The 16,771-nt window shown below is 36.8% G+C and overlaps 1 protein-coding gene across 21 annotated transcripts in view; it reads left to right on the forward strand.

Annotated features, from left to right (window-relative positions):
* Positions 1–16,771, forward strand: part of NRXN1 (neurexin 1) — a 1,133,558-nt gene that overhangs the window by 519,996 nt on the left and 596,791 nt on the right. For all 21 annotated transcript variants that reach the window (XM_063648738.1, XM_063648746.1, XM_063648747.1 and 18 more), the window contains one exon: positions 9,743–9,865. In XM_063648738.1, the coding sequence (XP_063504808.1) occupies positions 9,743–9,865 (123 nt within the window). The remainder of the gene's footprint in view (positions 1–9,742; positions 9,866–16,771) is intronic.

A 16,771-nucleotide genomic window follows, 5' to 3' on the forward strand; every position in this document is an offset into this window, starting at 1 on the left:
CCATATGCTGAGCTTGTGTTGTGCTTGGGTTAATGCTCCACTGCTACCATCTTGGAATTCTTAATTTTGAATAAGGACTCCACATTTTTATTTGCACTGGACTCTCAAATTATGTGGCTCATCATGCCTCTAGTAATATTAAGAGGCAGAAAAAGGAAAATTTAGAAGTGCCATTTACATGTCTAAATTTAATTTGTAATTGAATGTTCTAGCTGATTCTTGTGAAAAATTAAAACAAACAGGTTTCACTCCCAACTCAATACCTAAAAATTGAGAAGGATAAAATAGAAACCTGTAATGAGGAGTTAATCTCCTTTGAATTTTTTTAACTGGAGGACAGTTTACTTTAAAACCAGAAAGTAATGGCAAAGTCAAATAGTAGGCTGAAGGTGTCATAATTACAACCTGGGAAACATATCCTCTCATCATTTGTAGGTAGGAAGTATTGCTGCCAGCAACCATGACTCAGGCATCAAGCAGTGGTAGCTCCTGCTTCTATCTTCTCATCATTGTCACAATGACAAGGCTTGCTTCCAGCTTCTCTCAAGGTCCTGCCTCACCCCAGAGACTACTGTCCCCAAAGTCAACTGCCAAATAAAACTTGTTAGTACCTGGAAAAGTTGATATACGTAGAAACCTGATTACCTAATTTTTAACAAAGGTGCATGCAGTCTCTCTCTCTCTCTCACACACACACACACACACACACACACACACACACACACACACACACACACACACACACACACACCCCAAGCATTTAATGAATGTTTCTATTCTAAATTTGCAGAAAAGGAAAGGAACCTAATTTATCCTGGATTTTATAAGTAGAAGGACTTTGCAATTGATTTGTGTCATTTAAAGCAGCGGTGTCCAAACTTTTTGGCATGAGGGACTGGTTTCATGGAAGACAATTTTACCACAGACAGGAGTGATTTCAGTATAATTCAAGTGCACTATGTTTATCATGCACCTTATTTCTATTACTATTACACTGTAATATATAATGAAATCATTATACAACTCACCATAATGTAGAATCAGTAAAACTAGAGGTTGTTTACCAGCAAATAGAGAGTCTCGTCTGAGGGTAATGGGAGACAGTGACTGATTATCAGGCATTAGGTTCTCCTAAGGAGCATGAAACGTAGATCCCTTGCATGTGTAGTTCACAATAGGGTTTGCATTCCTATGAGAATCGGTTGCCACTGCTGATCTGACATGAGGTGGAGCTCAGATGGTGATGTGAGCAATGGAGAGCAGCTGTAAATACAGATGAAACTTCTCTGGCTTGCCTGCTGCCCACCTCCTGCTGTGCGGCATGCTTCCTAACAGGCTATGGACTGGTACCTGTCTGTGGCCTGGGGGGTGGGGAGCCCGGGCTTAAAGCCTTTAAAAATTGCTTTTAGTTGTTTCTTAAGAAAACAAACAGCAGTAAAAGAGTTAGGAGAATTAGTATTTTTAAGGTTATGTTACAGTTAATGGTAATATCGAATCTAAAACTCAGGTTTCCTCACACTTAAATTCTTGAGTATGTTTCTGTTATTATTTCTTTAATATGCAATGCAAAATTTATGGGAAAGGTTTAAATTATCTATACATGTTTATCTTACAGGGTCTTGAACACTATATCTCTCAATCTAGCTCCCTGTTTTAATGAAGCTTTATTGAAACACAGCCACTCCATTTGTTTACATACATTCTATGCTTGCTTTTACATTGCAATAGTAAAGTTGAAGAGTTGCAATGGTGAACACATGGTCGGCAAAGTCAAATATATTTACTATCTGGCCCTTTACAGAAAAAGTGTTTTGACTTCTACCCTATTAGAATGTAAGTTCCTTTGACTGTAACTTGGATATTCCCAATGCTGAGATCGGTATTTGGCACAAAATAAATTTTAAACAAAATTAATAGCATATGGGTGCCATGGAACCCAGAATAAATAAGTAGCTAAATGGGATAAACAACAGACACAGTATGGACCGTTCAGTTTTAAAATTTTACAATTCTCAGATGCTATGGTACTGTAACTTCTCTTCCTAATTCAATTACCAGGTGCTGTAGGTCTTAATATATTGAACAATCATGTATAAATATAGAACCAATTTATACATATAAGGTGATTCTAGTATTTTTAAAAAATTCCTGCCTGTCCATCATCTGTGCAATTTGTTAGGTGATGGTTTTGCAGAAATACCCATCAAAATCTTCATGCTCGATAAATGGTTTAATTGAGCAAGTCAGATTAACCACTGAAATAACTAGGTAGAATTTTAAAATAGAAATTACAATGAATATGTTAGACAAATAAAGTGAACTTTAGAACGAATTGGTTTGAACTATACCAGAGTATATGTATATCAGAAGCAGGGTACATCATAAAGATAGCTCATTTGTGTAGTTAACCTCTTTAAAATATATGCACCACTAGAGGGAGATAGCTACCTAAAGGGTGTGTAGAGATGCAGTGAGTTTACACTTGGGGCACATACATCTAAGAGTTTAAAACTCCAAATATAACTGCTATGGGTTTTTTTTTTTTTCAAGTTTCTGTACAGCCACATACACCTTTCAGTTCCAGAGGCATCTGCCAGTTTTGTCTCTTAGAGGTCTTTGCTTGCATTGCTTGAAAGGGTCTCAGCTTTGTTTTATTCTTCTCTATTTCTCTTCACTATATTTTCCCTCCACATTCATAAACCAGTATAAATTGTTCACAAGATATTTGCACACAAGGTTTTCTAGCAAAAAGGATCCAAATTTAGTATCATGTACATCTTATTTTAACCAAACAAAATTAAGTATGTCATTATTGATCTATTTCAGGTTCCCTTGCAAGTGCATTTTACATTTATTTTTATATTCAGGGTGATTGCTTAGGAATTAAATAACCAAACACAAATACTGTGAAATCTCAGTTTAAAATGGCAACTGTTCCAAAAAATTTGACTTTGGGAGGCCTGATTTCAAAAGACTAGACTGCAGTGTGCCTGTTCAAATAAAAATTGTGGATGTTTCTTTCAATATACATTTTTATATAGTGTATAGTGTATTTGACTGTCAACCATTTTTTAATGGTAGATCCTTTGGTGGTTTGCAGAACTCATGCACTGTTATTTACCTTAGTTTCCATAAAAAGGAGGGAAAGCAAATTAATATTCATTGAGATTACACAAAGTGCAAAGCACCAAACACATTAGATTTGTTATATCCCTTAGTCCTTACAACAAATCTATGAAATAAGGTAGGCATTATTATCTCACATTTATGGATGATGGAAGGAAACCTCAAAGAAACTAACATGCCCAAGCCTAAGCAACCAGAAAATGCAATACCTGCTTTCAAATCCAAGTTTATATAACTCTCAACCAAGTTCAAGCTTTTCTTATGATGCATGCAGATCTCCCTTGAAATATGTGAGAATCTACATTTGAACCAAATGTAAAGAGGTATGTGAAAAAACACACCTGTTTCATCACTGCTTCCAAAACTGTGTATGGCACTGAGGTTCTTTGTAAATTGTACTGATTCTGCTACCCAAAGCAGGTGGGTTTGTTTAAAATGTATTTAGAACAATATTTTTGAATATGTATAAATATAAATAGGGAAAGGAATGATATGCAAAGGTCAAAGAATGTTTACCCTCTCTGACTTTGGCCAGACAATTAGGTAATGCATATTAGGTCCTAAATAAGTTCGAGGCCCAGGCATTAATTTCACCCTGCCAATAACAAGGAAGACAGAGGCAAGGCAACTAACCTCCCATGGAGATGTCTGTAAAATGAGAGTTGGACTAAGTAGCTGTGCCTCCCTTGAATGCTATTCTTTCTTTCTTAAATACATTCACTTAGTAGTCTGTGCTTCAGTACTTTCAAATATAATTTATAGGGATTAACAAAATTTATACTGATTAACAAAAATAATTATAACATAATTATATGTTGTCAAAATAAAAAAACACAGTTATCACCATTAAAATTTGACTATATAAAATAATAAAAACATTTTCTAGCACGTATTAATATTGTCCTCTGGCTTCACTTGAGTATAGTAATTCTTGGGTAGAAGAGCCTTTTTAAGGCTCTGTCTGCCCTCTGCCTACTGTGCCAAAACAAAAGTGATGAAATTAGTAACAGTAATAATAAAAATAAAAAGCTTGCACAATTAGAGATATTCACTTTAACATTGCACTCTTTCACGTAGCTGCAAGGTGGTTTTGGTCCTTCTAAGAATGACAATAGTTTGAAGTTGGCTGTAGGAAAGTTTTTTTTAATATGCTTTTATATGGGATTATCATTTTACAGACAAAAATAGGAATAGAGAGAATACATGTCGTCTTCAAGGTGACATAATTAGTTGATGACAGACTAGGGACAAAATCCAGTTTTCTTTACCACTACCTCCCATAACTACAAATTATAGCATGAAATTTCCTTTGTTTTGAGACTAATATTTAAAGAAACCTAAGAATCATGTTGATGTGAAAATGGAAGTAAAAGTCATTAGCAAATGTGGTTACTAAAATGGCCAAAAATCTACCATCTTTTGAGTGTATGTCTCTCTCTCTATCCCTCTCACACACACACACCCACATACACACATACATATACTAATAAACACACACTTTTCTCTGTCGGTACCATGCCTCAAGTTAGGGTTAACTCCAGCCCTTCTTAGGAGTTAATCTTAGAGACACCTTGAATTTATGGATGGGTAGGTTGTAGAAGAACACTCAATTTACACTGAATTAAGGAAAACTGAAATGTTTACTGCTTCTACCTCCATCTGTTATCAATAAGTTTTAGCTACAGGGTCACCAGCAGACCCGGTGAATATCACCAGCCAAAAAATTTGGCTGTTGTACCATAGATTAGGTCAAACTCTGTTGACAAGCACTGACAGACTTATTAAACTCAGACTCAGATTTTGGTGTGCCTTGAGAAATTCATTCTAAATCAGCATTGTCTAATGAACAGAATAATTTTTTAAAAGTTTGTTAGGGCTGGGCGCACAGTGGTCCGCACCTGTAATTCCAGCACTTTGGTAGGCCAAGGCTGGCAGATTGCTTGAGGTCAGGAGTTCAAGACCAGACTGGCCTCGAACATGGTTAAACTCCATCTCTATTAAAATACGAAACTTAGCTGGGCATGGTAGTGGGTGCCTGTAATCCCAGCTGCCTGGGAGGCTGAGGCAAGAGAATCACTTGAACGTGGGAGGCAGAGGTTGCAGTGAGCCGAGATTGCACCACTGCACTCTAGCCTGAGCAACAGAGCGAGATTCTGTCTTAATAATAATTTACAAACAAACAAACAAACAAACAAACAAAATCTTGTTAGACTGAGAGTCTAGAGACTATGCTTCTTAATTTAACAGTTGTGACGATGGGGACATCATCTAATGTCTTTGCACTTCATGTTTCTTATTTGTAGATGACGATTGAAATTCTACACTTCTCATGTCCCTCCTAGTTCTAAAATTCTTTAATATAACATTAGCCTGTAGAGCTGAATTCTGACCTGGTCTGGTGGAATATTAGCTGGGGGCATTCAGTCCCATTGTACCTCTTACACTACTTGCAGATCATTTTCTGTGGAAAACACATTTTAATGAAAACAGAAAATCTCAAAATCTCAGTCTTCTCTCTATTCTTACTGCCTTTGAGACTTAATAATTCACTCAACCCTTTTAAATCTGCTTCTTTAACTATAAAATGAAAAAGTAATACCCCTATGGCTTAAATAATATGTTACAGTAAAAATCAAGTGTAAAATTACAAACAAGTCAAAGCTCCCCACAAAACATAAGGAATTATGTCTTTTAATAGACATAAGGCTATGGACTTTCTTTTCTTTCTTTCTTTTTTTTTTTTTTTTTTTTTGAGATAGAGTCTCTCTCTATTGTCCAGGCTGGAGTATAGTGGCGAGATCTCGGCTCACTGAAACCTCCGCCTCCTGGGTTCAAGCAATTCTCCTGCCTCAGCCTCCTGAGTAGCTGGGATTACGGGTTCCTGCCACTACACCCAGCTATTTTTTGTATTTTTAGTAGAGAGAGGGTTTCACCCTGTTGGCCAGGCTGGTCTCAAACTCCTGACCTCGTGATTCTCCCACCTCAACTTCGCAAAATGCTGGGATTACAGAAGTGAGCCACCGTGCCCAACCAGCTATAGCCTTTCTTAAAAGTCTTTAAAATATTGCCCACTGTGTTAGTCTGCTTGGGCTGTTACAAGAGAATACCATAGATTGGATGGCTTAAACAACAGAATTTTTTTTTTTTTCCACCTCAGTTTTTTGAAGGCTTGAAGTCAAAGTTCGAAGTGTCAGCAGATTTGGCTCTTGGTGAGGGCCTTCTTCCTGGCTGGTAGGCAGCCGCCTTCTCTTTGTATCCTCACATGGCAGAGGGGAAGCTCTGGTGTTTCTTCCACTTCTTATGAGGGCCCTATCCCATCATGGGGCTCCACCCTTATCTAAACCTAATCATATCTCGAAGGCCCCACCTTTTCATACCATCACTTCATGGGTTAGAAATTCAACATACTGAATTCTGAGGGACACACACATTAAGTCTATAATACATTGATGCAAGGGAAAGACGTTGGCACAATTGATGCATGGTTTGATACCCCCCAAAGGAAAGGAAATCCTGAAAGGTCATTAACAGCTTGAAGTTACTATAATTTTGCCATTAAAATTATAGCAAGAGGACAAACTCTCAAATTCAAAATTTCAACAGTTAAACCATCTTTCTTTAATAAGTTTGTATATGTTAAATTCTGTGAGAAAGTGAAATTCTAAAGGAACTGTAAAGATCAGATGGAAACTCTCCTCACTTTATGAATGGGAATGCTGAGACCAGCAGAAGTTGAGTGTGTTAGCAAATTGCTGATTATGGATGGAGCCAGGTCCTAAAATGATGTCCCTTCTTCTGTGTCATATCTTTAGGAGCAGTCATTTCAGCATCCCTAGATAGACATTGTATTACTTAGAGATTTGCTTCCACCAGTACTTGTGCAGAGGGTGTGTAGGATTTGCTAGCAGTGTGATCATTCTGTAGGGTGAGCTGGGAGTCACCACAAAGAGCATCTTTTCCATCTCCTTTGTTCCAATATGGGGAAAGTGAGAAATTAAGTTGTTAGCCAAAGATTCTCATAACTAAGAGGCTGAATAATGCAGGGAAAAGCATGCAGGCTTTGAGTAGGTCAGGCCAAGGATGAAACTTGGTTCTACCACTTTTTAGCTGTGTGACCTGGGGACAAGTAGTTTTAGCTTTATAGGCCTTCAGTTTCACATCTGCAGATTAATAATGTAAAGGTGAAACAAGACAACAGACAAAGTGCCTGCTACATAATAAGCACTCAGCAACCCCCAGCTTCTTTTTTAGTAGCAAATCATGATCTAGCAACTGCAATTCTTAATTCCCAGTCTAGTGCACTTTCCATTACACTTCATGTTGCATGGGTAACATTGTTTTAAAGTGAGACTATTAAGTGCCTTTTTAAAAACCTTATCTTCTAAAATCAATCTGTTCACAATTTTAATAATGCATGAAAGGAGCTAGAAGTTGGCCCACAGAGATTTTTATGAACCAAAGGGTTATTTTTAATTGGATTTGGTGCCTGTTGTTATGGAAATAGTTGTTGCATAGATTAAGCATTATGACTTTACTGCAAGATCAAGCCCAGGATGGGGTATAACGATGATATCACCCTTATGTATGCTTCCTTTCTTTGACAAAATATATTTAAAAAAGAAAAGAATAGAAGTGAAGCTGCTTCAAAAGCACATATTTCTAACAAAAAAAAAAGTCCCCTATAAAAATAGCTCTAAAATGATATGTTCTCTTTTCAAGGATCAAAATGAAAGATGACCGTTACTGCCAGCAGGATGCTAAGATGCTGCAGAGTTATTAAACACTTCTTTCTTCACTATTGAATTTAGAAAGAGTTTTTTTTTTCATCCTGGAACTTGCTTTCAACATTTGATCTCAAAGTATTTTTGCAGTTGTTGGACTAGCAGGCTTTCTCTAGTTATTTAGCCATCAATCTCTTAAAACTGTTATATCTAGAATAGTTTTAAATTCATGTATCTGGAGTTGTAATTTAATTTCTCTAAAGAAACAAAAAGATATAAATAACTGAGGCAATTCATCCTGTAAAATTTAGCTCATATCACTGGCTCATTTCTAACCTGAGATACACCAGCCAAGGATTCAACACTTGAATTATTAGTAGCACCATAAGAGAGAAATCAGTAGGCTGGTGGACAGGCTGTAGTTCTGAAAGAGAACAATGATCTCATGTGGATGGAAAACTGAGGTTTCTTCTACTTGGTTCTCTCTCTCTTACTTGATCTGTCTCGCTCTCTTCTTTTTTTTTCTTCTTCTCCTTGGCCTGTATCTTTACTTTCTCATATATCCTTCTGTGATCCTTGGGCATTAATTGGTTTTGCTGGCAGAATTTGGTTAAACAAATTGTGAACTCCAATCCTGATTCTCAGTTCGTTGAAAGACATGAAACTCAATGATATAATGCCCTTCATTATTTTAATGTACCAGCATGTTTCTATACTTAAAAAAACGCCAGGGAAAAAATTCATTACCAAACAATGTATCTTTAATGTTATTTTTTCTCAATGACTCATGATGTCAGATTAGTAGAAATACTTATTTTTTAAATAAAAATATCTGGTTATATTAAAAGTATTTTCCCTTGCTTTTTTTTTTTTTTTTGAGATGAGGGATATAGTCTAACTTAATCATTTCAATAATTTCTACCAAACACCTTTCTGAAATAATATGTCTCTGCTGAGTCCATTTAAATTTCATTTGCATAGGTTTATATAGATTCACTAGCGGTTACTTTCCCAGTTATACTTCTTGCCCACTCACTGCCCACTGGTAATCCCTTGCTCTCTACTGTTGTTTAATATCACTACTTTTCCTTCACGCTCGACAGTTGCCCCTTTATTGGCTGTGCCTATTTTTTTTCTTTCCTTTTCTTTCGTCCACTTATTGTGAGTCAATACTTATACCTACACCTGCCAGAAGTGCCTCCGCCACACACAGAGAGATTTGTGACGTACAGGTCAATTAGTTGTAAGGTTTATTTCGATGTGTTTTTTAGACTCAACATTCCATAAATTTAGGAGGCTAAAGAACCTAAGAACATGTTGAGCACTGGAAGTACCAGGTATAAGAGCGGAATAGCCGCCATCACACAAGATAGTACCTTCTCCCAGAGTCTACTGGGAGACTTACCTCACTGAAAACGGTTAGCTAATGGGCTACAGTCAGATGTCTTCTAGAGCTCAGAGGTTACATGATGGCTAGACACTTTGTTAGCAGGGAAGTGGTGACTAAAAATCAGAGAATTTATTTTTAAAAACGCGTGTGTAAATTTGGGTGGGTTCCCACTGCTATATTGACTGTGCCTATTTATGACAGCAGGTTAATTCACTTGTTGTAGATCAATGCGTAGGATTAAAGATTCTTAAATAGTCACACCTGAATGTTTGTAAACTTGTCATTTTCCTTGCTTGCTATGACTCTAATGGGCTTGAAAATTGGTCCAGCCCGCCTCTTCTCTCTTTCCTTTCTCTCCCTCCTCTCTCTCTTTCTTCCTCTCTTCTTTCTCTCCTCCCTCTCCCTCACCTTCCCCTCTTCTTTGTCCCTTTCTCTCACTCTCTGTGAGGTTCATTTGCTTGACTGATTCTGAGTGTCCATAATGACTGTTTGGCATATTCTACAGGCAAAGGTCCCGAGACTCTTTTTGCCGGCTATAACCTCAATGATAACGAGTGGCACACAGTGCGTGTAGTTCGGCGTGGAAAAAGTTTAAAGTTAACAGTGGATGACCAACAGGCCATGACAGGTAAGCACCCCTGTCCCATTGTCTTTTCCTATGCTAACGCTTTTGACTCTCATTTCTTGCAGGTGGTTTTGCACACCAAGGCTGGTACACAACTTGAAACTTATACACACAATCCATTTTCATTCTATTTTTTTCTAGTAACTATTTTATTAAATAAGCAGTCTGTTAAGTGTTTTTCCTCAAAAATGACACATTTTATGTCATATTCTTGGGCCTTTAATAGTGCAAGAAGAAATTATAATATATTTTCTTTTGTGGCCTGATAAATATCTTAGTGCCTCATCAAATATTGCAGTCATGTTTAGATGCCAATTTCTGTTGAGTTTCTTTGTTTTGTATATATTTGGCAATGAACAACTGCAAGTTTTACCTTTTAACTTCTAGGTAAGTTGATAGATATACTGGTATTCTGTCAGATGAAACGCTTTTTCATTTTAAGCTATAATAGATTATTTTTGGCCATTTAGCTCAGTTGGTTAAATTCTAATATTAAGGATGTCAAGTTCAACCCCTATTTTCAGATTCCTGAGGTGAGCTGTATGCAGATCCACCCTAGAAACATAGGATAGCCTCATGGAAGAAAAATCCTTGTGCCTTTATTTACTTTGAAAACAACTCCAAACACTTGACCCACTGGGATGTTAGCTTCTTTTTCTTTTTTCAGAGAGATAGCCATGTTAATTATTCTGGTAAAAAGCACAAAATGGTCCTTGTACAGTGGATATGTGTTTGTTCATTCAATTCGAAGGAGGTCCCCATGCCCAGAGAACAGTCAACTGTGTCAATATGGAGATATTACCTATAGGATTTTCAACTTTTGAAAGAATCATTCCTTACCTTAGGGAAGGAAGGTAAAAAAATTTTACAGGGCAGAAGAGTATCACTGAAGTTCAATTAGTTTTGGTCTAGGACAGTTCTTTGAAGAGGAATGAATTGTTTCTTAGATCAGCATCCATAGTTTGGACAACTAGGTTTTATCAAAAGGCATGGAAATGAACAGTTAGTATCTAAGGTCACATGTAAGAGTTTGGAAAGAGGCAGCTGCCAACAGCAAAATCATGCCGGAACTACAACACACCATTTTTAAATTTCTGAGTGCCTCTCGAATATTAGAGTCCTATGAAGTAGATAGGACACACGTATTCCCATTTTGTAGATGAGGTAAGTGGTACTCGAAGAGGATAAGTGAATTATGTTTTATTGGAGTGTGTTATGAGATCTGAGGAGAGAACCTACATTTATTTTCTGTTTTGTGTTTTTTAGTTTGTTGGTTTTTGACTTATAGTCCATTGCTTTATATTTGACAATATCTAGTAAGTGTGTGGCTCTATAGAAAGTATTTTCTCAGACAATACATGATATTATAAGGCAAATACATACATACATATAAAACACAGATTATTATAGAGGGTGATATGTTACATAGAGTAATAGATGAACTACTGAATGGTTGACGTGAGTACTTTATGGTCTTGGAGTTCAGAAGAGAAGTTGAGGAACTTGGTTTGGGGTATTGTTTAAAGCAATTGATAATATTTGATCTAGGCTTTAAAGAAAGGATAATAATGCAAGAGAGAATTCCACACAAGAAAAAATGATGCTGGTGGGGCTAGAATAATGTTCAAGGAACTAAGAAGCTTTATTTTGCTTCTTGAAAGCACATGGTGGTGTGCATGGCTAGAATGGCCTTTTGAGGCCGATGACTTGATGGTCTAGATGAAGGAGTTCATATTTCATAGCCTTTCAGGAAATTGGAAGTCACTGCATTTAAACTGAAGAGTAAGCGGAGAAAATATGTTTTGAGCGAAATTAATTCTATGGCAGTGTTTTAGATGGTCTAGGATGTAAAGTAATAAGTCCTGTCCTGCAGTGGATGTAGCAGGGATGAAAACAAAAGAATGGTGAAAAAAAAATTTTTAAGAAATATATTTTAGAAAGTTATTTCAAAATAATTTCAAATTTATAAAAAGTTCCAAAAATAATGCAAAGAATACCCTTCTACCTTTACTATTGTGAACATTTAAGCCAATTTGTTTTGACATTTGTGCTCTCTCACTGTCTCTTCTCTCTCTCTTTCTAACTTTTCTCTTAGCCAGTTGAGGGTAAGTTACACACACAGTGTCCCTTTAACCCGAAATACTTCAGCATGTATTTTTTTAAAAATGTATTTCCCCTTGCCTAGGAAATAAAAGCCACTGACTTCAGTAAACTTTGCAGAGATACAATTTATTTTTCTAATCTGTAATCCATATTCCAGCTTTGTCAGTTGATTCAATGTTATCAATACACTATAAGCATTTTTCCCCTCCAGCACAGTGTGCAGTCTAGGGCCAACTATTTTTTTTTTTAATTTAGTTGTCATGTTTCTTTATCATCCTTTAATCCAGAACATTTCCATAAACTTTCTTTGTTTTTCATTACATTAACATTGTTGAAGTATATAATCTCTTCCTGCTTTGTATTAATATAAAGTCACTCAGTTTGTGCTTATCTGATGTTTCCTCATGGTTGAATGTATATTTTACATTCTTGGGTGAAACACTGCATTGTTGATGTTATGGCCTCTGTATAGTATCCCATCTGGGGCATATGCTGCCCATGTCTTTGGTGATTTAATTAGACCATTTGGTCAACATGTTGTCCAGTTTCTCCATTGTATAATTACTACGTTTTCTCCCTTTCAACTAATAAACTGTCTGTGGGGAGACCTTAAGACCACGCAAATATCCTGTACCTCGTCACAATTTTGCCCTAGATTTAGTATCTATTGTAGACTTTTGCTTGATTCAATCTTTACTCTGAGAGTTATAAAAAATGGTTATTTTCAAACTCCAGCACTCCTTCCACAATTACAGTCAATGCTTAGCATTCTGCTGTAAGCAAGGGCTCTTCTTTCTCTCTCCCTTCTTTCTTTTTTTTTTTATTTTTTCTTTCTTTTCATTTCTCTTTTTTTCTTTCTCCCTCCCTTCCTTTTTTTCTATTGCTATGTTTTTATAATACTTCATAATTACTCTATCTTATGATTTTGGTGCCCAAATGTTTTTCAGTTTTTGCCAGTGTGAGTTTCATTAAGTTGGCCTCTACAATCTCATGACATGCCTTCATTCCATTGTTTTTTTCTTTTTCTTTTTCTTTTTTTTTTTTTTTTTTTTTTTTTTGAGACGGAGTCTCATTCTGTCACCCAGGCTGGAGTGCAGTGATCTCAGCTCTCAGCTTACTGCAGCCGCCGCCTCCTACATTCAACTGATTCTCCTGTCTCAGTTTCCCAAGTAGCTGGGATTACAGGCACATGCTACCATGCCCAGCTAATTTTTGCATTTTTAGTAGAGTTGAGGTTTCACCATGTTGGCCAGGCTAGTCTTGAATTCTTGACCTCAGGTGATCCGCCCATATTGGCCTCCCAAAGTACTGGGATTACAGACGTGAGCCACCGTGCCTGGCCCTTTTCTTACTTCTTGGAATAATGGGATGTTCCAGGTACAACTTTTATCTACCATACTTCGCCCCTAGAATTAGCCATTTAATTTCCATTTAGTGAGGAATGATACAGACCAAGATTTGGGTGGTAGGTGTCCTCAATGCTGCTGGGGTATCTTTGCTACTTGACCCCTTCAGCAGACAGAGATAAGAAATGTATTCAAGTATATATACCTACACCCAAACATACATGTAAATGTATGTACACACAGACATATACATTCTTTGTACATATAAACATACACATACACACATTTTATAAAATGTGAGTTTACACTGGTACCTTCATACCTACAGCATTCTTTCTTTATTTTTCCCATTCCGTACTTTCATGTGTTTTCATCCAAGATGAGAATCCTGGCTCCCAGTAATGTCATTTATTCATTTGCTTAATCCAATAATGCATCTAAAATAGTTTCAAAATTGCTTTGCCCGTACCACTTCTTATATTCAGAGCTAAGGAGGATTTGAAGCAGGGGTTAACCATGACTTTGTGTGTGTGTGTGTGTGTGAGTGTGTGTGGGTATGCGTGTGTGTGTGTGTGTGTGTTTAATCCCTTTGTGGGATTGTAGAGTGAACTAAGGCAGTTATAGTAGTTCTGCCTCCTTAGTCGAAGGCAACAAATAAGTCAGGATTACTTTATGACTATTTGTCTCATTTCTTCCTGCCTAAGACTTAACATCAAATGCTGAGTTATTTTTTAAATAACTTGAGTAAATTGTTTATTTTTTCCTTCCTTCCTTCTTTCCTTCCTTCCTTCCTTCTTTCCTTTCTTCCTTCCTTCTTCTTCCATTTTGTTAGAGATCTCATGAAAGCCAACAATTCATAAGAATAATTCAGCCTTGATTTACATAGTACATAAAAGGCTTCCATATGTGGCAATGAAAGCTTTAGATTGAGATTTCTTTCAAATATCCTAGTGGCCACTTGAAGCCACCCATAAATCAGAGAAGCAATGGGAGTTTCTTATTAAATTTTACAGCGAGTCAGAAATCACCAAATGAGAAGAATTTTTGAAAGGAAAGTACTAGAGACTCTTCATGCAAAGTCCTACATTTTCCCATATCTTTAAGTTTTATAGTAATTCTATTAAGTCAGGTATCTGTTGAACACAGGGCAGTACATACTCAGGCTATTCTTGGGAGTGTTTGCACCTCACCTAGGATCATGAGGATAGTATTTGCCAGCAGAGAAGCCCAAGGAAGGAGATTTCCTAGGTCATACATGACAAGGGGTTGTACAAATTATGTGGAATCCCTAAGTGGGAAGTCACTGGGCTTCAACTCATCATCTAGTCTATATAAAAAATCTAGAATTGTGTTTTTTATATCTGTGTGTGTATGTCCTTTATGGGACAACATTCACCATATATCCAGTTACCCAAGCCTGAAAGCCAGGCATCATCATTCCCTTCCTTCATTCTGCACATCATTAGTAAATCCTGGAAACTGGGAAATTGTATCTGTAAAATTATCTTTTTGTTGATGATTTTCATTTCTACTATAACTGCCCTAGTTCACTCTCCAATCTCTTGCACCCACAAAGGGAATAAACACACACACACACACACACACACACACACACACACACACACGAGTCATGGTTAACCTCTGCTTCAAATCCTCCTTAGCTCTGAATATAAGAAGCACTATGAGATATCTGGACCCTGGCACTCCCACTCCTTTCAATCCCATGTGTTTCACTAACCTACTTGTTCCCGGCTCTCCAGCCATGCCCTGTAGCTGTTTATTATCCAAAAGCCTTCCTTCATCCATCTCCCCTTCCTGGAATCCACCCTTGATTCCTTTTCTCCAATTCTTAACATGGCTCTCTCTTTTTAATTCTTCAAATCTAGCTTAAATATCAAATCAGGCATCTTCTTCCATTTCACATTTACCAACACAATACCTCATTCATCAAATTCATAGCATTTCTCTGAGTTTTGTTATTATAGATTTAATTACAACCTTACCTCTTTTGTCTGCCTTTCTCCAGTAGACCATGAGTTTGGAGAAAATGGGCCCTTTCTGCTCCTCTCAACACTATTTCTCCAATACCAAGGCTAGCACCTGACACATATACTACACAATCAGCAATTTTAAGTGAATTAACAAGTGGATGTAAGGGAGGGTTATTTTGCTCGACATGAGAAATGTAACCTAATGCAGAGCACATATTAACCTTGCTATCTATTTTGGTAAAAATATTTGACTTGGAAATATTGAGATTTCTATACAAACACAGCATCCGGGAAACATGTTTTGGTTGTTGTCTTGTTGGAGATTATTGTCAATCTGCTATACCTTAAAGATTGTGATCAGAGGCATTTTGCTAATTCCAAATTTTCCTTGGATAGTGAACTTTTAAATGATTAGAACATTAAAAATCTTTCCCCTTCAAAGTCTTATAATTTTTTCTTATTTAATCAACAAATATCTACAGTAGTAGAAGTGGCTATATTACTGATGAGGATTAAACATTGGAGTAAAATCCTGAGAAAAAATAATTTTTTAAAGGAGGCAACAATCGGTTAATATTTTCTTAGTCATCAAATAATGGCTTTTGGGGGCTAATTCTCCCCAGTGAACAAATATATGTGCCATCACTGTAATTATATATTTTTTATCTTGTAACTGGGCCATAGTTGCTTCAATGCTGTTTTACTACCTTTTTATTATTTATGCTCTGTGTGCATATTCTATTCCTTTGAGAGAGGAAAACAGATACTGTCTTATTTTTGTTACTGAACTCCTTAGTCTGGAATTAACTGGTCTTTCCTTTTTTAGAGCTGGTAAGAACTTGACAACTGGAGGTAATATTTAATTTCAAGTGTTAGAAATAATTTTTTCAGAATTTTTTTACTATTGGTTGTTTCATCAATAGAGCCTTTAAGATGAAACATGGCAATTTCAGGATCAGGGTAGGGGTCACTGAGTTAAGGCTCATATTTTAATGTGGCATAGAATAAAAATCAAATCAACCCAAGGGGATATTAAAGCCCATATGACCTTTTTTTTTTTTTTTTTTTTTTTTTTTTTGAGATGGAGTCTTGCTCTGTTGCCCAGGCTGGAGGGCAATGGTGCGATCTCGGCTCACTGCAACCTCCGCCTCCCAGGTTCAAGCGATTCTCCTGCCTCAGCCTCCCGAGTAGCTGGGATTACAGGCGCCCACCACCACGCCCAGCTAATTTTTTAGTAGAGACAGAGTTTCACCATGTTGGCCAGGCTGGTCTCAAACTCCTGACCTCAGGTGATCCGCCCCCCTAGGCCTCCCAAAATGCTGGGATTACAGGCATGAGCCACTGCATCTAGCCGATTTTTAAGCTTCTCATATTCTTCATTGTACTTAGCTTCTTAATTCAATGTTGCTGGTGTCTTTAGAGCTTTATATTTAGAAATAATTAAAGATTAATTTTATTTGTTACCAAAG

The sequence above is a fragment of the Pongo pygmaeus genome, chromosome 12 (genome assembly GCF_028885625.2).
Source record: "Pongo pygmaeus isolate AG05252 chromosome 12, NHGRI_mPonPyg2-v2.0_pri, whole genome shotgun sequence".
Lineage (NCBI taxonomy): Eukaryota > Metazoa > Chordata > Mammalia > Primates > Hominidae > Pongo > Pongo pygmaeus.